We start from the raw sequence: 24,221 nt of genomic DNA, 5'->3' as shown, positions 1-24,221 counted from the left end.
AATACTGCATTATGGCTACTAGATAACAAGCATAATAAATAAAAATGTATTTTCTATGGTTGTCAGCTCCATCTAGTGGTCATAATGGGGGATTGCAGAAAGCTAAATACGGGGGGGTTGCAAAAGGCTAAAATTGTGTCCCGAGTGCTTGAATGCAGAAGAGGCAGCTGAGCTCCCGATGATTGAGTCCACCAAGATGGGTGCTTAGGATCAAAGGATCACAGCAGGCCAACATTGGATCCACTGGGCAGGTTGGGTGGGGGAAAAATGCATGTGGGGGGGGGGAATTCCTCTTGAACCACAGCACAGCAGAGGGAGCCAATCAGGTGTGCTGCAGTGCTCATGGGCTTAAAAAAAGAAAAGAAAAAAGAAGCATGCTGATAGAAGGAGAGAGTAGAGTAACTGCGATGAGCTCATCATTTTGTTTCTCCTCTCGCTGTCCAATCACAGGCTGGAAGAGAGTACAAAACCTATGTTACGTGATTGCTGCAGAGAAAATAAATAAATAAATCAGGCCTCCTGCCCTGTGTGAGTGGCAGAGCTGTGTAAATCTAAGGATTGGATGGACAGAAATCCCAACCCTTTGGTAGATAAAACAGCTCTCTGTATTTAGCCATTTTCTTACAGTTTGGCTTTAAATCAGCCTAACCTAAACGTCAGAAAATCATTCAAAGTTGACAGTGACCAGTGCAAATGTCACCAATCAAGACTAAAACAAGTGTAAAAAAATAAAAATGTCTACAGGTGACCATAAAGATTAAAACATTAAATATATGCAATGTACCTCCAGCACCAACTGCTGCCAATGAGTGACCTATAAAAATCTCTATAGACAATATACTGTGCACCAAGGAAACCCCCAATGTGAACACCCCATGCAGTGACTGAGCAAAGCATGTATGTACTCCGCAGTGACAGGAAATGAAAAGTGCTCATTGGTTCACCTGGCCTTCCGCAGCCAGAGACTGCCTACGTCTATCCAGCTGGAAAAAAGAGAGTTAATTATATATGTTATGTAGAAAACATTCCAAAACTATCGCCATTATAAATTTAAACACTTAAAATCCTCTAAATTGGGTTGCAATGAGTAAATAGATACCAAATATGTCTAAACAGGGGCACAGCCATGGATCTTCCCAAACTGTTACCACAGTGTTGGAAGAGAACAATTGTCTCAAAAAAATGTTTTCTTTTGGTATGATGTAGTATTATCAGTACCCCTCAATGGAGGAACCTGAACTCAAATCAATTGGATGGGGGGCCTGCATACTTGATTTCAGTGGAAAATGCATCAGTTGAAAACCTATACAGTCAAAGTCATTAAGGCATGTTGAAAGCCACTAAAAAGGGTAACATTGCAGCTTCCCAGTCCATAGATATGGTAGCTGCATTAGTATTTTTTTTTTTCTTTCATTCATTCATTTATACTTGGTGGTCTAGCAAATAACTCACTTTCTGTCCCTTAGGGGCTACGCTCATTCCTTCAACACATCTAAATGACTGGTCGGCTACAACATTATATTGATTTTCTTGGGTTTAGACAATCTTGAAAAGGAGGGGGGGCCCATGTTCTACAATAACTTTTCTTACATCTCAGACCAGTGGTGTGGCTAGGGGGTGGCTTTGGGGACTATAGCCCCAAATCTCAGGCCCATAGCCCCAAGTCTCTGCAGGGGTCCCCAAGGGGAGAGGAGGCTCTATGGGCACCCTGATGTAAGGGGGGGACTCTCTGGGGACCCTGATGTAAGGAGGGACTCTCTGGGGACCCTGATGTAAGGAGGGACTTGCTGGGGATATATATATACACACACACACACACACGTATATTATATACATGTGTATGCTTGCCCAAGCGTATGACTTTCTTTACTACGTTGCTATGGGCTCTAGCCCCAAATCTAGGAGACTCTTACCACCACTTGCAAAAAAAAGTTCAAGACCTTGTACACTTAAACTGGCCATAAACTAGTAGAATTTGGCGACAAGAAAATTTGAAGGAGCAGGATGGAAAATTTCTAAGTTCACTCCAAAATGGTATGTTAAAAACAAACAAAATTCTGAAGTGCTTTTCGAATGATATTCATCAAATTTATGGGGACTTTCATATGCATGTCCATTCTAAAACCTTCTAGTAGTTTAGATAGACACATCATTGATGCGTTGAATAAATTGTTCCCTTACCACTTTGATGTCACTTTTAAGACGTGTGATTCCGGCTCTCTCACTCTTTGTTGCACCACTGGCTCCCAGTTCACGAATTGAAATAGCCGGACTGGCCATAGTGTCCATGGACCGCACTGTGTGGAATAGGAAACACCAACATTCTTTTTATATAATTTATTGGAGATTAGAATTTGGTCACTATGCTTCCTAAACAGCCATTCTCAACCAGGGTTCCTTGAATTGTGGCTAACTGTCCTCCCATCTGATGGTGCCTGTATAGTTCCAGGTCCAATGCCAATTGATAGAGCCAGCAGCATGACTGCAAGGGGGTAATTCTGGCTACCCCTCTAATGGTAGCATTGATACGACTTGCCACCACAAAAATAAGGGGCATGTTCCCAATAACCCCTGATTGGCCAATCTTAACAGGGGTTCCATAAGATGTGAAAATTATTTTAAAAATCGTTCCTCTGGGGTAAAAAGGTTGAGAAAGCCTGTTCTAAAAGAATGTTCTGTACATGTTTGTGTATTGCAAAGCTAGAAGGCCAGTCAAGAAGCAATAAAAGCTGAACCCATTCAGGGCAAAGCAATAAGTTAGCTTTGATCCCACCATATACAGTGCCTTGAAAAAGTATTCATACGCCTTGGAATTTTCCACATTTTGTCATGTTACAAACCAAAACGTAAATGTATTTTATTGAGATTTTATGAGATAGATCAACACAAAGTAGCACATAATTGTGAAGTGGAAGGAAAATGATAAATGGTTTTTAACATTTTTTTTTACAAATTATATGAAGTGTGGGGTGCATTTGTATTCAGCCCCCCTTTACTCTGATACCTCTAACTAAAATCTGATGGAACCAATTGCTTTCAGAAGTGACCCAATTAGTAACTAGAGTCCACCTATGTGTCATTTATTCTCAACATAATACAACTGTTCTGTGAAGCCCTCAGAGGTTTGTTAGAGAACCTTAGTGAATAAATAGCATCACGAAAGCCAAGGAATGCACCAGACAGGTCAGGGATAAAGTTGTAGAGAAGTTTATAGCAAGGTTGGGTTATAAAAACATATCCTAAGCTTTGAACATCTCACGGAAGCTCTGTTCAATAAATCATCTAAAAATGGAGAGAGTATGGCACAACTGCAAACCTAGCAAGACACGACCGTCCACCTAAACTGACAGGCCAGGCAAGGAGAACATTCATCAGAGAAGCAGCCAAGATGCCCATGGTAACTCTGGAGGAGCTGCAGAAATCCACAGCTCAGGTGGGAGAATCTGTCCACAGTAAAACTATTAGTCGTGCTCTCCACAAATCTGAGCTTTATAAGAGTGGCAAGAAGAAAGACATTGTATTGGAATACCTCAAGAGGGTGGGATTTTAAAGGCAATGGCATTGGAAGTTATATAAAAACAATATATTTATTGATACAAAACAAACCATTTTTTCAAAATACATACAAAAATAATACATAAATATTTAACACAATACACCATACATTATGTACAAAAATAGAGCAACAAACAAAGAGCAACTTTTCCAACATGTTTCGATTGATACAAAAAATTATCTTCTTCAGGGAAGCCACTCTCTGGAAATACAAAATATCCAATCAAAAAATATCAATGGAAGAAAGGTCAAACCAAAACATACATAATTGTCCATGCTGGACTACTCACAGCACCACCTTCTGGCTTCAGTTATACTTGTCTCTCAACCCAAGCGGACAGCCTTACATGGATCATTTGAATACATCGCAAAAAAGCCCACGATTCAGATGAGACTCTTTGACAGATGTATACAACGCTCCAAAATTGATGTCACCAAACCCAGATATGTAATTGTATAACAGGGCAAAGAGGGCCCATAGAATCTAAAAAAAAAAAAAAATTACAAATTAAAATTCAATTCAACTGATATGACATATGGGAAGGAGAAAAAAAAACAACAAAAAAAAAAAAATATATATATATAGATTTTATTGTGCCTTCCCAAAGAATACTTACAGTGCATAAGGAGTAGAGTGTCCTATCCTGCAATAAGGGACGCTATGATCCTCGTATGCAACAATAGAATCCCTTAAATAAATCAATGCCCCTGGGGGAGAAAACATCAGTGAAGCCAGCATCTCCTGGGCTTCTGGCGTCTGCCTTAAATAGCCCCAGGAGGGAAATGGCACCAAAATTGTCCCTGATTCAAGTGCCATCAGCTGTGTAAGCTTGCAATGTGAGGAACCATAGAACAGGGAAAAATCACCCATAAAGAAAAAGGGCTATAAAAAAACCCAATACAGAAAAATAATACTGAAGAAGATTGATCGAAAAAAAAAAAACCCTTAATTAACTGGTGAATACACTCATATTTATTCAATTATAGCAACATCAGTTTAAATTTAACAAAATGCTAAGGGGTTACCACCACAAGGGATAAATAACTCCCTTGCTGACACCTCATTTCAGACTACAGCCTCATCGCTCAGGTGACCAGAACCTGGCCAATCCCGTCCCGGCGATGACGCATAAAACCGGAAGTAACCCCTGGGACCGGAAGTGATCTCAAAACCCAGAACCGGAAGTAATAATAAAAAAAGCAAAACAGAGTCACAGACCTAAAAACGTCTACAACGGTCATGTCCACACAAACTCCATCCTTTATTGAGGGGAACTCAACACCACTTAACCCCGCGTAGTACCCAAAAGGAAGGTATAGGCGACGCATTGTGGGGTCCCTCCTTTTCAAAACCTCCCCCATTTCAAAGAAAAAGAAGGGGTAACCAAATAGTCAAATTCGGAGCATGTATGGGCCAAAGGCGACCACTAGGGCATACCCATGGTAGCAATTCCCATTTTTTATTATTATTTTATTTTGAAAAGACCACAAACACCCTGCAGAGCATTTGCCTAGCAGGACATGAGGAAAAAAAAAAGGGGGGGTTGGGGAAGGTTTTTTTTTTTCCCTAACATGGGCATGAAACGATGAAAACTACGGGGCAAAAATGAGGTCTCCACCCAGGAGACCCCTGGGAAACCATTATCCCCCAAGGGACCAACCCCGATAAAAATATATCAGAGAATTGGAGGAAAAAGCACAACATACTACTCTAAAACGTGCCAGTTCGGTGTTGCACTTATACCTCCAGGCCAGACTTACACCACCCGACACAGGAAAACGTCTGGGGTCTACCACGGGGCAGCAACATATAGTGTCGTCACAATGGTACACCGCGGGATGCCCACGTATGGGGGGGATAATGAAGTCCCCTCCTCCCTGTGGGCTTCGCTGTGCCAGGAATGCAGTGTATCAAGACCCAAAAAGAAGCTGCCAAGAGTCTAATGGACAAATAATCTTACTGGTTACCATCCAATGGGACAGGGAGCATTAACCCAGCATAGACATATTAAAACACTTGTGCAGCTCTGTGCGTACCAGAACGGCATCTCAATGGTGCCAAATGGTGGAGCGCACACAGGTCCAAAAATATAACAATAAACTTAAACGTAATATATAATCATTATCAGTGAGCCCCACCCCATAAAGATTCCGGCTCAAAGAGAAGGGGGCATCAAACTAGACACGAGATCACTTCCGGTTCCAGGATTTGAGATCACTTCTGGTTTCGGGGGGGGGGGGGTGGGCTACTTCCGGTTCCGATTTTATGCGTCATCGCCGAGGCGGGACTGGCCAGGTTCTCTTCACCTGAGCGATGATGCTGTAGTCTGAAATGAGGTGTCAGCAAGGGAGGTATTTATCCCTTGCGGTGGTAACACCTTAGCATTTTGTTAAATTTAAAGTGATGTCGCTATAATTGAATAAATCTGACTATATTCACCAGTTAGTTAAGGGTTTTTTTCAATCAACCTTTTTCAGTACTATTTTTCTGTATTGGGGTTTTTTTATAGCCCTTTTTCTTTATGGGTGATTTTTCCCTGTTCTATGGTTCCTCACATTGCAAGCTTACACCGCTGATGGCACTTGAATCAGGGGCAATTTTGGTGCCATTTCCCTCGTGGTGCCATTTAAGGCAGACGCCAGAAGCCCAGGAGATGCTGGCTTCACTGATGTTTTCTCCCCCAGGGGCATTGATTTATTTAAAGGGATTCTATCGATACATACGAGGATCATAGCGTCCCTTATTACAGGATACGACACTATACTCCTTATGCACTGTAAGTATTCTTTGGGAAGGCAGAATATATATATATATATATATATATATATATATATATATATATATATATATATATATATATATATATATATATATATATTTATTTTTTTTTCCCCTTCCCATATGTAATTTGTGATTTTTTTTTTAGATTCTATGGGCCCTCTTTGCCCTGTTATACAATTGCATATCTGGGTTTGGTGACATCAATTTTGGAGCTTTGTATACATCTATCAAAGAGTCTCATTGGACTCGTGGGCTTTTTTGCGATGTATTATTCAAATGATCCATGTAAGGCTGTCCGCTTGGGTTGAGAGACAAATATAACTGAAGCCAGAAGGTGGTGCTGTGATGGACATTATGTATGTTTTGGTTTGATCTTTCTTCCATCGATATTTTTTGATTGGATATTTTGTATTTACAGAGAGTGGCTTCCCCGAAGATAATTTTTTGTGTCAATCGAAACGCGTTGGAAAAAGCTGCTCGTTGTTGCTCTATTTTTGTACATAATGTATGGTGTATTGTGTTAAATATTTATGTATCATTTTTGTATGTATTTTGAAAAAATGGTTTGTTTTGTATCAATAAATATATTGTTTTTATATAACTTCCAATGACATTGCCTTTAAAATAATCCCACCCTCTTGAGGTATTCCAACATTATGTATATTTTGGGATGATGGCAATAACATGCTGCTCTAAATGAGTCTATATCCTTGTCAGAAGAAAGACATTGTTAAAAGAAAAGCCATGGGAAGTCTCATTTGCAGTTTGTGAGAAGCCATGTGGAAGAAGGTGCTCTGGTCAGAGGAGACCAAAATTTAACTTTTTGGCCTAAAAGCAAAATGCTATGTGTGGCAGAAAACGAACACTGCACATCACCCTGAACACACCATCCCCACCGTGAAACATGGTGGTGGCAGTATGGGACAGGGAAGCTGGTCAGAGTTGATGGGAAGAGATGAGAAGATGGATGGAGCCACATACAGGGCAATCTTAGAAGAAAACATGTCTGCAAAAGGCCTCAGACTGGGGCGGAGGTTCACCTTCCAGCAGGACAACGACCCTAAACATACAGCCAGAGCTCTTCAAATCGCACGTTCTTATAGGTGTCAGTTCTTAAGTCAACCAACTATACTGGAATATTCGGAGATCGAGGTGAAAGACTTGGAGAAACTCACGTCTCGGATCTACGGGTCCCTGCCATCCCCGAGCTGTCCTCCCTCTGCGGGAAATGGGTGGGGGACATACCAGAGCTGGATGAAGATGATTGGAGGGAGATTTGGGATTTTCCATTCTCCCCTCTGGTCTCAGCCAGGGACAAATTGGTCCAATACAAAATTTTATACAGAGCTCATTACAGACCCCACAGGCTGCACCAGATATCGCCGGTGTATTCCCCGGCGTGCTGGCACTGCTCCTTTCAGCCGGGGGACTTCTTTCACATTTTTCTGGGCTTGCCCGGCAATTTTGCATTACTGGAAGGAAGTTCTCCATGTGATAGCTAAGATCACCAAGACTAGTACCCTTATGATCATAAACACTGTCTGCTGGGGCTAGTGCAACAAATGTCAATGCTCAGAGCTAGGAAAATACTCATATCCCCGTTATTGTATTATGCACGCAAGGCCATCACGATGACCTGGAAACAATCATCTGCCCCCTCTGTCAGGTTCTGGAAAAGCCTGGTGAATGCCAGTTTGCCCTTCTATAGAGCCACCTGCTCGGGCAGGGGATGCCCACAAAAATTTAAAAAAGGTGTGGACCTGTTGGCTAGATGATAATACCACAGCAACTGATGCAATAACTAATCTCTAGATTAACATTATGAATATAGTATGGTAGTATATTGACCCAAGTACTCATGTCACATTATCCTGTCGTCATAATATTGAGCAAAGATTCCTCTTGAACTAAACCTCTTCCCACATTGGGGTATAGATAAGTAAGGTTGTGTTGCTGTTCGATCTGCCCTATTGCAGTCTGTTGCTGCATCAGTGACAGGCTCTTTATGTTATATGATGTGCGCTGTTGTGGTCTGTTGCCGCATCAGAGGATCTGCCCCTACGTGGGAAAGGTTTGGCCCCTGTGTGGGCAATTTTGTATGCCAGTGGGCAAAAATGGGCCAATGGGAAAAAATGTCCCTCTCTAGATGTGCATAGCTGGTAGATATCCCCCAAAAGACTTGCAGCTGTAATTGCAGTGAACTGGAGTACTACAAAGTATTGACTCCAGGGGGCGCCATACAAATGTACCCCCCACACTTTTCACAGATTTGTAGAAAAAAAATTGAAAACCATTTAACACTTTCCTTCCACTTCACAATTATGTGCCACTTTGTGTTGGTCTATCACATAAAAAAACCAATAAAATATATGTTAACTTTTTTTGGTTCTAACATGACAAAATGGGGAAAATTTAAAGGGGTATGAATACTTTTCCAAGACACTGTACCTATCCGCTTGCTGCTGGGAGCCCAAGTAAATACCAGGGACTTCTGGGTAAGGAGGACAATGTGACATTCCCAGACCAATCTGGTGATTTGCAGCTTACACAGAAATGTCCCTGCAGTTTAACAGAGTGGTGTGAAGGGTGGACCTCTGAAGTGAAGGGGGGACCCTTGCCATAAGAGGGGGGGAGGGTTAATTTGATGGGGGGACCTCTTATGGGAAGGCAGGACTGATGTGATAGAGGAACCTCTGATGTGATGTGGATACTCTGATATGAAGGAGGAAGCGCTGACATGGGGGGGGGGGGGGGTGCTTTGATGTGATGAGGGGACCACTGATATGAAGGAGGGACCTCTGACATAAGGGGTGAACCCCTGACATGAAGGGGGGCCTTGGTGTGACGGACAGACCTCTGAAGTGAAGGGGAGACCCTTGTCATAAGAGGGGGTGGGGGTTCATTTGAAGGGGGGACCTCTTATGCGAAGGCAGGACTGATGTGTTTGATGTGATGGTGGGACCTCTGATATGAAGGGTGAACCCCTGACATGAAGGTGGGGGCTTTGATGTGATGGGGGAGGGTACTGATGTGAAGTTGGGACACTGAGGTGATGGAGGGGACCTTTGACATGAAGGGTAAACCCCTTACATGAGGGGGGGGGGGCTTTGGTGTGATGGAGAGGGGGTGCCGATGTGAAGGGGGGACCTCTGCTGTAAAGTTGGGGCACTGATGTGAAGGCAGGACTCTGATGTGAAGGGTGAACCCTTGACATAAAAAGATGGGGTGGGGGGCTTTGATGTGATGGATAGACCTCTGATGTGAAAAGGGGACCCTTGACATGAAGGGGGGGGGACTTTGATGTGATGGGGGAACCTCTGATGCGAAGGCGGGACTGATGTGATGGAGGAACCTCTGCCGTGAAGGGTAAACCCCTGACATAAAGGTAGGGTGACTTTGATGTGATGGATGGATCTCTGATGTGCAGAAGGGACCCCTGATATAATGGGGGGGGGGGGGGTGGGGGGGGCACTGCTGTAAAGGCAAGACTCTGATGTGATGGGGGGGGGGTGCCTTTGATATAAAAGGAGGATTTTTATGTGAAGTTCATTTAATGAAGGAGTTAGTGTGAATTGTCCCAGGTTCAGGTTTTCCCATTGATAAATAACACTTTTAGATTTTAGATGGGGGGGGGGGGGAGGGGTGGTACAGATTTTGCTCATTTTTAACGGTGCTGCAACTGAAAAAAAAGCGTATAGAAAGCTACCCTATAGCAATAACAATCTTTCCTTCTACATACCACTTCTCTCCACCCCGAACTCCTTTCCACTTAGGATATGGTGTAGAAGACTCTTCATGTCAGATGGGCTGAGGTTCATGAGACTCTCGGTGGCCTCTTCAGCTGTGTAATACGGAGGAGTCAATCACCACTTTTAAAATAACAAATGATTTAAATAATTCTATAAAAATAGAATATATAAAAAATATATAATTCCAAACACTCTGAAGAACTCTATTTCTATCCCCAATATGCTATGAAATAATTACAAGCCACGCTATAATTCATGACAATGCCTGCAAAAATAGCACTGCTTGTACTTCGATATGTCCAGGTTTAATGCACCTTTGAGAAACATCAACTACAAAACATTCCCAGAGAATTACCGGAACACTGCAGGGAGTTGGACAGTTCTGTGGCCATCACCTGGATGATGAGCCCAATTCGCAAACGGAACATCTCGGCAAACAGAGATGGCTGGGTCCTCATATACATCGCCAGGTATACCATGATTTCCTGTGGACAGAAAGGACTGGTCAGTGGAGAATTGTTATCTTCCATTGGTGGTTACGGGCAAAGAATGCCTTACATTGGCAGTCAGTGAAGATGTGTCCCTTTACATTGGCGGTCAATGAAAAAGTTCCCCCTTAGATTAGTAATCACAGAGATGTGTCTCCTTATAATAAATCGTCAGTGGAGAAGGACCAGCTTACATTTGTGGTCAGTGGAGAAGTGCCTCCCTACATTGGTGGTCAGAGAACTACCCCCTTCATTGGTGGTTAATAAGGAAGTGCCCGCTCACATTGGTGGCCAGTGGAGAAGGACATGCTTACATTTGTGGTTAGTGGAGAAGGGTCTATTACAGGGTACTCCAAACTTTCTAAATAAAGGGTCAGTTTAGCCTGAGGAGCCTTTAGTGAACCCCAGCAAGAAGTGGGCTTTTCAACCGACTCAGTTAATGGCAGCTTCAATGTGGAGCAGACCATTTCAGTAAGAGAATGCACCAGCAATTTCTCAGCTTGTGAAGTTGAAGAAGGTCCTTCCCCCACTTGATCCCTCAGAAGAAGAGTCATCAGTCTCTTCATGTTCCCATCAGGGGGATTCATCTTCTCTCTCCCATTGTTCCTCCGTTTGAGGATCCTGGGTGGTAGAAGGGGACTTAAAGCATTTTCTTCCACTCTGTGAAGATGTGATTAAAGCCATCAACTTTTCCTCCAATCCAATCATGGCTGGAGGAAAAAACCTCCTCAGTAATATAGACAGGAGCTGAACTGTTGGAAGCAATTGTAAACCCTGACGACCCCTATGGCTCACTCTGACCAGCCTACCTAGGCCTTTCAGGGGGGGATGGTGTTGCAGCGGGAGGGTCCTTAGAGCCCGAGGGTGACCCCTTTGTGCCCTTGTTTTTTTTGGTATTTGTACCTCCCACTCTGGTCATAATACTGCTAAGCACAAATGCAGAGGAACTACCAAAAAAAATGCACCCACTGCTGAGCAAATAGTCCAGTAACTGCCGCTGCTATTAATGCTCAGCCTTGTACCAAGTAAACATGCCCTGGGAATGCCTGTGTCACCAACACTCACATGCCCCTGTCTGCTCTGTGTCCCTCTGTCAGCTGAATGCAACTGAAAAAAGGTGCACTTTATAGCTTACACAGCCCTGCACTGTGAACGTCTGAGGCACGTCAATGCGGCACTAAGCCCCGCTCCCTTTCTTGGACTCTCTCTCCCCCCCCCACTCTTTTAAAAAAAATAGGGTTTTTAAAACAGGCTACCTGTAAAATCATTTTCTTGGAGGTACATTAGGGGACACAGCGCCATAGTAATAACTATGTGTGTTATATCGGACCATCAGGTGCTGGACACTGGCACGCCCCTTAAGGCGTGAACTTCCCCCATATAACCCCTCCCATTGCTGGGAGTCCTAAGTTTTGTAGCCAAGCAATCAAAGTGTATAAGAAGAAGGGAGGGAGGGACCTCGGTGTCCCCTGATGTACCTCAAAGAAAAGGATTTTACAGCCCTTTTAAAAATCCTATTTTCTTTTCTTACATCAGGGGACACAGCGCCATAGTAATAACTATGTGGGATGTCCCATAGCAAGGGCAACTGAAGGGGGGGGGGGGGACAGAATGAAGGAAACAGGAGGCCAGAGGACTCTTACTGCAGCCCGCAGTGTATGCTGTACCCAAAGGCAACCTCCTCATGACCTCTAATAGCGTTTAAAAAAAAAAAAAAAAAAAAAAAATCGGATAAACGTCTGCACCAAAGACCAATGTTGTGGTCTTAGCCCTTGTACACACGGTCGGACATTCTAACGGAAAATGTCCGATCGGACCATGTTGTCAGATAATCCGACTGTGTGTGGGCTCCATCGGACTGTTTCCGTTGGAATATCCGACGGACAAAGTTTTAGAGCTGGGCTATAAAACTTTCCGACAACATGATCCGATCTGACTTTGTCCGATTGTGTGTAAAGAATTCCGATCGGACAACGTGCCACGCATGCTCAGATGAAATTCCTAGACTAAAGCTATTGGCTACTAGCCTGAACGTAGTCCCGTCCTAACTAAATAACGTCATCACGTTACGTACGATCGGATTTTCCGACAACTTTGTCCGACCGTGTGTATGCAACACAAGTTTCGTACAAAATCCAAAGGATTTTGTTGTCGGAATGTCCGACCGTGTGTACAAGGGCTTACAGATCTGAGCCATAGAGGCCTGATGATGCACTAGCCAAGAGGCACTAATTGCCCTGGATGCGTGTGCTCCTAATATGAGAAGGAAGAATCTTCTTTAAGATGAAGCTTGATCAACCACCTGACAAATCTATTTGGAAAATAGTGGATCTTGACGCTGCCTGTCCATATCTTGGACCTTCTGGCAGTACAAACAAAACCTGTGTTATGCAAACCTGAGCGGTCGCCCTTAAATGGATTCTGATCGCTATTACTACATCAAGAGACTGTAGTGCTTTCTGTTCCCCAGATTAAGGCTTTTGGGGAGAAAGAATAATATCTTGGTTTAAATGAAAACCTGTTACCACTTTTGGTAAGAATTCAGGATGAGGACATCAAATCACCTCATCCCTATACATGATGAAATATGGCTCTTACAAGACAGAGCCGTTAGTTCCAATATTCTTCTAGCAGAAGAAATGACAAGCAAAAAGATTATCTTTCTTGTCAAAGAACCAAGAGAATTTCTCGTACGGTTCAAACAGCTGATTTAACAAAGCTGACAAGACCAATCTTAAATCCTAAGGATTTAGAGGTGCCTTGATAGGGGGAATAAACTGTGTTACCCCCTGAATAAGCTACGCACCAAGAGAGTGGGAAGCAAGAGGCCGTAGGAAAAGACATCGACTTTGGCCTGGATCTGGCTCTTGATAAAAGTCAAAGCCAGCTTCATTTCAGATCCCATATGCAGGAATCCTGCCTATTGACATACCTCCTGGGATGCCAACCCTTGGATCCATACCAAGAAACCTATGCCTTCCAAATTCTATAGTAAGTGATTCTGGAAGCCGGCTTCCTGGTATTATTCAAAAGTAGACACTACTGAAGGAGATCACCCAAAATCTTTTATAGAGTGGGATTCAACAGTCAAACCTGTTAAACTCCTTGTCCGTAAAGTAGGATGAAACACCAGACCCTGTGCAAGAAGGTCTGGCTATAATGGCAGAGTCCAAGGACTTCAACTGCCCTCCTTATGATCTCGATAAATTCAGATGTTCTGGCACCCACTGGGGCCAGCAGAATCACCTCCTTCTGTTCCTGTTTATTACTGCGGAGAAGGCGTGGGAGTAGCAGAGCTGGAGGAAATGCATAGATCAGTGAGAACTGATCCCCTGGGAAGACTAATGCGTCTGTTGCGCCTGCTAGCGGACCCCTTGTTTGACATAAAGTTGTCGACCTTACTAATGAATGTGGACGCGAATAGGTCCATGTCCAGAGTACCCCATCTGACATATTGCTAGGAAGATGTTGGGGTGAAGAGATCATTCTCCCGGAAATAATTGTTGGCGTCTCAAGTAGTACGCCTGAAATACTAAAATTGCCGATAGGCAAGGAGTGTTGTGTTCTGCCAAAGCTAGAACATGATTCACTTTGTATTTATTTATTTTGATGTAAGCCACCAGTCCTGTAATCTGACTGCCAAGATTCTATGGCCAGATGTACTGCCTGAAACTTCCAACAAAGTTGATAATCAAGGTCCTCTAACCTGGACCATCTCCCCTGGACAGAATCTTCTTCCAGGGCTGCTCCCCAGCCTAGAAGGCTGGCATCTGTTAACACCTTCCAGGATAAATATTTTCCCTCCTGCTTGACAACAACCACCAATTTAGGCTCTGACCTATGTCGGGAGCCAAGAGTACTGGAAACAAACAAGGCCTGAATCCTCTTTATTCCAGACCAACAGGATGGTGTCTTGAAGCAGTCTTCGAATAAAACTGCGTGTAAGGGATGGCCTTGAAGGAGGCCACCATTTCCCCTAAAAATCTCCTGCAGCCAAAATTAAGGAATTTTCCTTTCCTGATAAGTTGAATTAGTTCTACAATGGAACTGATTCACGACTGGGGTAAGAATACCTTCTTCTGTATGGTATCTATAACCAGCCCCCAAGTAACCTCTTTGATGGTTTTAAGGAGAATCTTCCTAGGCTGAAAATCCAACCTAGAGATTTCAGCTATCTATAGCTGAGATCAGACTCTGGCTTTAGACATGAGACTGAATGATCTAATCAAAGTAGATCTTCTAATAGGCTAGGACCGCTATGCCTTGAGCCTTTAACCTGGCTAAAGGAGGTGTCAGAATCTTTCAGAACACTCGTAGTGCTGTGGCTAAGCCAAATGGCAGTGCCACGATTGATAAAAATAATTTAATATTTCAAAGCGCAGAGATTTCTGGTAAGCGGGAAACTTTGGCACATGGAGATATGCAACTCCCCTCCTTGCAGGATGGACACAGCCAATCGAATTATGAAAGGATCGGATGTTTAAGTGCTGATTCAGAACTCCGAGATCTAGAGTGGGTCTTACCTCTCTGCTTGGCTCTGGGACCTTAAAAGGTTTGAGCCAAAAAACCCTGTTCCACTAAGGGAATCTCTGATATCACCGACTGGGATAACCGCTCATCCAGAGACCAGAAAGAGACACTTCTCCTTTGTCTTTCCTTTTTTTTTTTTCTATTTTCTCTGGAACCTTAGGAGCATTCTTTGAGGAGACGGACACTCTTGCATAAGACTGCCACATGAGCAGCCCCAAAAACCCCACAGGCAGCAGCCAAACAGGACCCGAACCCTCGGATCGAAAGCCGACTAGGCCATCCAGGCTCTTGAAACTCTAGATTTAACATAGAAGAAAATCGCAGAAATCCCTCTGCTCTTAAAGCGGGATTCCACCGTTTCTAACGTTTTTTTTTTTAAGGCATAGTGAAAATCAATATTATGAAGAAGGCTAACACTTACTTCTGTTGTTTCTGGCATCAGCAGCATGCCTTTGTCTCCTCCTAAATGACTTTATAAAACCGTCTCCTGACGGTTTCCATTTTGCCTGTGGGCATGTGAAGCCCACAGGCATCCTCTTCCGGGAGTGTGTGATGCTCAAATACCAGCATGCACCGCCCGATCTATAAAAGATCTCGCGCATGCGCAGTAAGCGCAATATCGAGCGGCGTCAACAGCCATGAAAAAAAAAAGGTCCCAGGAGCCCATGCGGCAGACCGGAACGAGTGACCTGCCGATTAAGCCCCGCCCCCGTTCCGCATGGGCTCCTCCCCGTTCCGGAATTCACTGTGGAAGGAAATTTGAAATAGAAAAAAAACTAAAGAAGACAGCTGGAAGGTAAGGGGGTTACCAAGCGTTTAGGGAAGGGGGGATCACATAGCCCTGGGAGTGTATTTTAGGGTGGACCTCCGCTTTAACATTGTTCCTGTTAGACTTTAACCACCTCAATACAGTGCACTTACACCCCCTTCCTGACAAGACCAATTTTCAGCTTTCAGCACTCTCACAGTTTGAATGACAATTACTCAGTCATCCAACACTGTATCCACATGAAACTTGCGTCCTTTTTTCCACACAAATAGAGCTTTCTTTTAGTGGTATTTAATCACTAGTGGGTTTTTTATTTTTTGTGCTATAAATAAAATAAAACGTAAATTTTGTGAAAAAAAAAATGCCTTTTTCTTTGTTTCTGTCATAAATTTTTGCTAATTAGTAATTTTTCTTCATAAATTTTGGCCAAAATATACTGCTACCTATCTTTGGTAAAAATAACCCACATTAGTATGTATAATTTGGTCTTTGTGAAAGTTATAGAGTCTACAAACTATGGTGCCAATCACTGAAAATTGATCACTTCTGATGAGGCCTTCAGTACATCAGGTGTACCTCATTTCTTGAGACACTAACAAGTCAGGAAAGTACAAATACCCCCCAAATGACCCCTTTTTACAAAGTAGACATTCCAAGGTATTAAGTAAGTAGCATGGTGAGTTTTTTTAAGTTGTAATTTTTTCCCACAATTCTTTGCAAAATGAAGATTTTTTTTATTATTATTATTTACAAAATTATCATATTATCAGGTTATTTCTCAAACACATCATATGCATGCAACAAATTACACCCCAAAATACATTCTGCTACTCTTCCAGAGTACGGCGATACCACATGTGTGAGACTTTTACACAGCCTGGCCACATACAGAGCACCAACATTGATGTAGTACCTTCAGACGTTCTACGAGCAAAAATGACGCATCTCATTTCTCAACCACCTATTACTATTTTGAAGGCCCTGGAGTACTAGGACAATGGAATTTCCCATAAAAATGACCCCATTTTGGAAAGCAAACACCCCAACGTATAATCTGTGAGGCATAATGAGTCTCTTGAATGGTTAATTTTTTTCCAGAAGTTTTTGGAATATGTGGAAAAAAATTTAAAAAAATTTTTTTTTAAACAAAATTGTCAATTTATAAGATATTTCTAACACATAACATGTATATAGCAAAAAATTACACCCCAAAATACATTCTGCTACTCTTCCCGAGTATGGCAATACCACATGTGTAGGACTTTTACACAGCCTGGCCACATAGAGAAGCCGAACATTGAAGTAGTACGTTCAGGCATTCTAGGAGCATAAATGACACATCTCATTTCATTCCTACCTATCACACTTTTGAAGGTCCTGGACCACCAGGACAGTGAAATTACCCACAAAATGACCGCATTTTGGAAAGCAAACACCCCAACATATATTCTATGAGACATGGGCTGCAAATAGGTACTCGGGTACTCTGATGGCCTGGTGACTGGTATTTGGGAACTCTGAAGGGCGGTGACAGGTACTCAGATGGGCTGTGACAGGTACTCGGGTACTCAGATGGGCCGTGACAGGTACTCGGGTACTCAGATGGGCCGTGACAGGTACTCGGGTACTCAGATGGGCCGTGACAGGTACTCGGGTACTCAGATGGGCCGTGACAGGTACTCGGGTACTCAGATGGGCCGTGACAGGTACTCGGGTACTCTGATGGGCCGTGACATGTACTCGGGTACTCTGATGGGCCGTGACAGGTACTCGGGTACTCAGATGGGCCGTGACAGGTACTCGGATACTCTGATGGACTGTGACAGGTACTCTGATGGACAGGCACTATGAGGGGTGGTGACAGGTCCTCTTTATTGGGGGGGGGGCAATCAGTGTGCTTGATGTGTACTGTAGGCGGTAACGAGATGTAACCGCAATCTCCTTACACACCGGGAACCTGGTAACATCTCGTTACTGTGGTTTGTTTACATTTTAGTGATCGGCTGTGAAAGGATCACAGCCGATCACGTGGGTAAACAGCCGGCCAATGGCTGTTTACCAGCGTCGGTGATGAGCAGTGTTCCCGGGGAACACGCCGCCACCGACATGATCGCGCGCATGCGCCGTGCAGTCGGGGTGTGACCATCTGTGATCGGCCGTGACTTCATCACGGCCGATCACGTGGTGAACAGCCATAATCAATGGCTGTTCACCCCCTTCGGTGGAGAGCGGTGTCTCTGCGACACGCCGCCACCGAAGAAACAGGGATGCGCGTGCCCGATCGCACGCATTCCCTGTTTAAACGGGAGGCCATCATATCGCTGCGCCGCCTGGCCGTCATTTGACAGCCGGCGGTCAGCAACTAGTTAAGAGTCGCAGGACCTTTTCCCTAATGCCGCGTACACACGTAGCCAACTATCGGGCGGACTTAGTCTGACGGACTTCCCGCCGGACTGTCCGCCAGACTGTCCGCCGGACTTTCCAAACGAGCTACTTGCCCACACACGGCACTTTTTCAGCGGACTAATATGGCGTACTAAGTCCGCACACGCGGAGGAAAGTCCGCTCATTTTGAGCGCGTCTCCAGGTAGCCGGGGCCAGCGAAGGAGGCGTCGCTGGCCCTGTCACCTGGTATGGACTTAAAAGGGAACCCCTACGCCAAAAAATCGGCGTGGGGTAGCCCCCCTAGGTCCACATCAGACCCTTGTCTGAGCACGCTGCCCGGCCGGCCAGGAAAGGGGGGTGGGGACGAGCGAGCGCCCCCCCCCCCCCCCCTCCTGAGCCGTGCCAGGCCGTGTGCCCTCAACATGGGGGAGTGCCTTAGGGAAGGGGGGCCCCCCACCCCAAAGCACCTTGTCCCCATGTTGATGAGGACTAGGGCCTCTTCCCGACAACCCTAGCCATTGGTTGTCGGGGTCTGCGGGCGGGGGGCTTATCGGAATCCTTGTCCGAGCACGCTACCCGGCCGGCCAGGAAAGGAGGGGCGAGCGAGCGCCCCCCCTCCTGAGCCGTACCAGGCCGCGTGCCCTCAACATGGGGGGTGCCTTGGGGAAGGGGGGGGCGCGCGGCCCCCCCACCAAAAAGAACCTTGTCCCCATGTTGATGAGGACAGGGGCCTCTTCCCGACAACCCTGGCCGTTGGTTGTCGGGGTCTGCGGGCGGGCGGCTTATGGGAATCCGGGAGCCCCCTTTAATAAGGGGGCCCCTGGATACCGGCCCCCCACCCTATGTGAATGTGTATGGGGTACAATGTACCCCTACCCATTCACCTGTAAAAAAAAAAAGTGAAAAAAAACAACACACAAGGGTTAAAATTGTTTATTGCACAGCTCCGGGGGTCTTCTCGCTGGACTCCTCCGCTATCTTCTGCTAGCTCTTTTGCTAGCGGAGGAGCCCGGCTTTCTTCTTCCGACTTTGGGGGTCTTGTCCCCCTCTTCGGTTCTTCTTGTCACCGTCTTCTGTTCTCTTCCCTTCAGATGTTGCCTCGTCGATGTCTCCGCTCACAATGACGGGGACGCCGCGCACGGCAACTTATATAGGGACATCACCGGACGATGTCCCCGCCCATTATGGTGTCACAGTCCCAGAGGATGAACAGAAGACGGCGACAGAAGACCGGGCCACCGCCTGTAAAAGAGCTAGAAGAAGGCGCGGTGGCCCGGCAAGAAGAACCGAAGAGGGGGACAAGACCCCCGAAGTCGGAAGAAGAGGGCAGCGGCGAAGAAGAAAGCCGGGCTCCTCCGCTAGCAAAAGAGCTAGCAGAAGATAGCGGAGGAGTCCGGCGAGAAGACCCCCGAAGAAGGACAGAAGACCCCCGGAGCTGTGCAATAAATTATTTTAACCCTTGTGTGTTATGTTTTTTTTACAGGTGAATGGGCAGGGGTACATTGTACCCCATACTCCCATAGGGTGGGGGGCCGGTATCCGGGGGGCCCCCTTATTAAAGGGGGCTCCCGGTTTCCGATAAGCCTCCCGCCCGCAGACCCCGACAACCAACGGCCAGGGTTGTCGGAAAGAGGCCCTTGTCCTCATCAACATGGGGACAAGGTGCTTTGGGGTGAGGGGGCCACGCGGCCCCCCCTTCCCCAAGGCACCCCCCCATGTTGAGGGCACGCGGCCTGGCACGGCTCAGGAGGGGGGGGGGGGGGCGCGTTTGCTCGTCCCCACCCCCTTTCCTGGCTGGTTGGGTAGCGTGCTCAGACACGGGTCTGATGTGGACCTAGGGGGGACCCACACGCCGATTATTATTTTTTTTACGGGGCCAGCAACGCCTCCTTCGCTGGCCACGGTTACCTGGAGACGCGCTCAAAATGAGCAGACTTTCTCTGCGCGGGAAAAGTCCGCTCATTTCAAAAGTACGGCAGACTAGCGCACACACACGGCTGTACTGGCCGCCGAAAAGCGAGTCCGGCGGACAGATTGGAGTGCAAAAATACTCTTAGTCCGCCGTACTGTTGGGTAAAAAAAAAGTCAGCCGGAGGCTACACACGGGCGGATTGTCCGGCGGACTTGAGTTTGCCGGACTTTTCCACTGGATTGTTTGATCGTGTGTACGCTGCATTACTCAAACAAGTGGGGGTGCTCCTTCATGAGAAGGCCTTAGCATTCTGCTTCATGGGCTTTCTGCCCCCAAGATCCTGGTGCTGCCCCTGGGAACTTTTCTCCTGAACCTGACGATAGAGACCGTCGAGACTGCTCAAAGGCAGATACCCCAGGCATAGGAGAGGCTGCATGATTTAAAGAGAACTGTCTGAACCTCCTTTTACTGTCTTTTGGATGTACTTATCCACTCTAAAATAGTCGTATCCCAGGAAGGGACACAGACTGGCTAAGGGTTTTCACCTGGTGCTTCAGCTGACCAATATCTCAGCCACTGACCTCTGCAAAAATGCACTAATCCAAATATATGCCATGGGACTTAAATGATCGAGTACTTCATAGCATCTGTGAGACACAGTGCGTGAAATACACAAGCCCCTTGCCGGGCCTGCTGATCAGGCAGAACTTTCAGGTATCTCACACCTGTTCCTTAACCCCTTGGAGTCCACCTTCCAATGCATTGGAAACGCGAATTGCCCAAAAATCAAATCTTTTTTTTCCCCCCCATCTTTTTTTTTTTTAAGAAAAAAAGAGGCAGTGGGCTGGCATCCAAGGAACAAAAAACGCCACTCTGGGGTCCCAGGAGGTGATCAGAACTCCCCTTCATACCTGAGGGCCTGAGCTGGCTTGAACAGAGAGGAGAGTGAAAGCTTCTTCTGTTTCCAGCGTCAGAATGGTGAGTGCGCAATACAGCCTCCAGTGGTGACACATAGACATGACAACATAAATATATGGAAGGAGAGATTCCTTGCAGAAAATCTCCCCTACCTTTCTGCCGCAGAGCTTTATCAGAGATAAAAAGCCCAATCTTTGCCCCCCCTTACGGTAGGCTCCAAGACCTTGAAAGGAAATCGTCAGGAACAGGGGTACACTCGGGTAATCCCGCAATCCTGGACCTGCGAGAAGACCCTGTCAGTAAACTTTTATTGACCTTACTACCAAAAAGTACTGGATCTCAGGGCCCAGCTTAAAAGCATTCGCAAGCAAAATCTCGTGTCTTCGGATGACAAGGCCCGGGTACTGTTCATTTAGTCCATTACGGAGAATGGATCCGGTCAGGATGGCTGGCTCTCATCAAAGGATTACTGCCCATGGAGCTCAGCACAGCACATCCTTAGATGTGCCCAACACCTTAGACACTGGCGAAAAAACTGAGGACTCCCAGTAATGGGAGGAGTTATATGGGGGAGGTTCAAGCCTGAAGGGGTGTGCCAGTGTCCAGCACCTGATGGTCCGATATAACATAGTTATTACTATGGCGCTGTGTCCCCTGATGTAAGAAAAGAAAAGATTGTTTTACTGCATGAGTGGGTCTCTGATCTGACCAGATTGCATGTGGGAGGGGGGGCTGGGGTGGAGGAGAGCTACAGTGTTATGGCGGTGGCAGCGGGAGCGGCGCGGCATACCGCCGACTGGTCCGTGCTCCTTCTGCCTCCTGGAGAGAAAGATCTGTCGACGTACATCGTCGTGCGGCGGTCGGCAAGTGGTTAAAGGAGAAAAACCCATAAGGATTAAAAAATTCCTTAGGAATCTCCCTTACCTTATCCAGCTGCAGGAATCTGTGGTAAACCAAACAGACCCAATCTAACTCTTGCTTGGAGAGGCATTGCAAAAAATTTTGAGGTCATAGATGAGCACTTTAATATGTGGGAAAGCAGTGGGTTACATACCTGTGTGAGGATAGATATGCTCATATTCTGTTCACTGGCCTCATCAATTAAACGGATGAGCTTGTCATATGGCAATGGCCTGGAGGTGAACGACAAAGACTACAGTCATGTACTATGAACAAACAAATTACTTTCACAAAGCGCTTTATGCACTTTGACATACCATAAAGTGCCAAGGCTTCCATAATAAATCCGGCAGCTTTCTGGCATTAGGGCCCCCCACTAGAAATGCCAAGGTCCCACAAAGCGTTCCTGACAGGGCCCATACAGAAGCACAAGGACCTCCTGACAACATCAATCAATAAGGTGTAGTAGAGAATGATGATGTGTGGCTCCTGGGACACCTAAAGTCAAGAACTGCTGTATGATGGTGAATGGCAGTCTCAGCCTGGACCCCCACCATCCCCACAAGTAAGGTCCAGTGGGCGAAATAAAATGCATTGGGGGGCGTGGCCTGGCAGGAGTCCAGGCTGAGACTGCCATTCACTATTATACAGCAGGTCTTGACTTGATGTGGGGCTCCCGGGACACCTAGTCAATCTCAACCATTGCCTGGAGCAGCCTTTCTCAACCTTTTCAACACAGAGCAACCCTTGAAATAGTTCACCGGTCTCAGGTAACCCCTGCTGAAAATTAGAGATCTACAACTTGTGATACATTAGTGTGATGGTCAGTGGGAAGAATGACGCTTACACGTGTGGTCATTGGGAAGAATTACCTCCTTACAGATAGCTAAAAAGATCAATGGTGTCGGTGGGAACTTATCTGAGAGGCAGCAATGGCCCAATGCTGAAGGAACCCCTAGCAGCCCCTGGAAGAACCCTGGTTGAGAATCTCTGGCCTGGAGCATAGATGAGCTTCCCTTCCCAGCCAGCACCCACAGCGGTGGGCACAGGACTTCATTCCAATACAGCCTGAGCAGCTCACACACATATCCTTAGTCCAAAAACAGGGTATGTAATAAAATCAGCAAGATTTAAATTTTTTTTTTTAAATTCAATAAGATCTTGATGGGGGTGCAACCATGAAGTTAAATAGAAGCAGATTAAACTTCAGATTTAAATATGTCCAATGCCACAGTATAGTTAACACCAGTGTGGGTAAAATCAACTCTTTGAAGGATATAGTGCACTGGACTGTACATTCAATGAACATTTTTCACATTATAATTCAAGTGAAAATTAAAATGATAAAAGCTCATGAGTAAGTTTCAAATGGCCCTTCTCGTGTTCTACCGACTCCATGCTGACAAAAAATAATTCTAACTAGTTTGAGTACCTAACTACTGCTTTTGCATTGTAATAAAAGCAGGACAAACTGAACGGAATACCCATCCAGGACCAGTATTAAAATGTAAAAAACGCACGCAGTAATGGTTTTCTCTCTTGGCTCAGGAGGCAACCCAAATCGTGAGCTGTTTCTGATGGGGACAAGAGATCTGTGCAGGCCTAAAGACAAAAGAAAAAAAAAAATGTTACCTCTATACAGTACATTGTCATTTTATATGGTCTTTGGTTTATATGGTCTTTCTATCTCGAAAGGTCAGAAATACATTGTCAAACGTATTGGGACGCCTGCCTTTACACATATATGAACTTTAATAGCATCCCAGTCTTAGTCCGTAGGGTTCACTATGGAGTTGACCTACCCTTTGGAACTATAACAGGTTCAACTCTTCTGGGAAGGCTGTCCATAAGGTTTAGGAGTGTGTCTATGGGAATGTTTGACTATTCTTCCAGAGCGCATTTGTGAAGTCAGGCACTAATGTTGGACGAGAAGGGTTGGCTCGCAAACTATGCTCCAATTCATCCCAAAGGTGTTCTATCGGATTGAGGTCAGTACTCTTTGCAAGCCAGTCAATTTCCTCCACCCCAAACTCGCTCATCCGTGACTTTATGGACCTTGCTTTGTGCACTGGTCCAAATCATTTGGTGGAGGGGGGGATTATGGTGTGGGGTTTTTCAGGGGTTGAGCTTGGCCCTTAGTTCCAGTGAAGGCAACTCTTAAGGTGTCAGCATACCAAGAAATTGTGGACAATCTCATTCTCCCAACTTTGCGGGAACAGTTATGGGGATGGTC

The 24,221-nt window shown here is 45.5% G+C and overlaps 1 protein-coding gene across 1 annotated transcript in view; it reads right to left on the bottom strand.

Moving 5' to 3' along the window:
• PHKA1 (phosphorylase kinase regulatory subunit alpha 1) overlaps positions 1–24,221 on the bottom strand; it is a 140,602-nt gene that overhangs the window by 11,710 nt on the left and 104,671 nt on the right. Inside the window, 9 exon segments of the mRNA XM_077485894.1 lie at positions 945–983; positions 2,182–2,297; positions 10,077–10,178; positions 10,442–10,571; positions 22,143–22,221; positions 23,509–23,546; positions 23,548–23,568; positions 23,570–23,590; positions 23,695–23,716. Of these exon segments, the coding sequence (XP_077342020.1) occupies positions 945–983; positions 2,182–2,297; positions 10,077–10,178; positions 10,442–10,571; positions 22,143–22,221; positions 23,509–23,546; positions 23,548–23,568; positions 23,570–23,590; positions 23,695–23,716 (568 nt within the window).

The sequence above is a fragment of the Lithobates pipiens genome, unplaced genomic scaffold, assembly GCF_037356315.1.
Source record: "Lithobates pipiens isolate NorthernLeopardFrog02 unplaced genomic scaffold, aLitPip1_a1.2 Scaffold_1, whole genome shotgun sequence".
NCBI classification, from domain to species: Eukaryota; Metazoa; Chordata; class Amphibia; order Anura; family Ranidae; genus Lithobates; species Lithobates pipiens.
The sequence above is the reverse complement of the archived record's forward strand: the minus strand, read 5'-3'. Positions and strand labels throughout refer to the sequence as shown.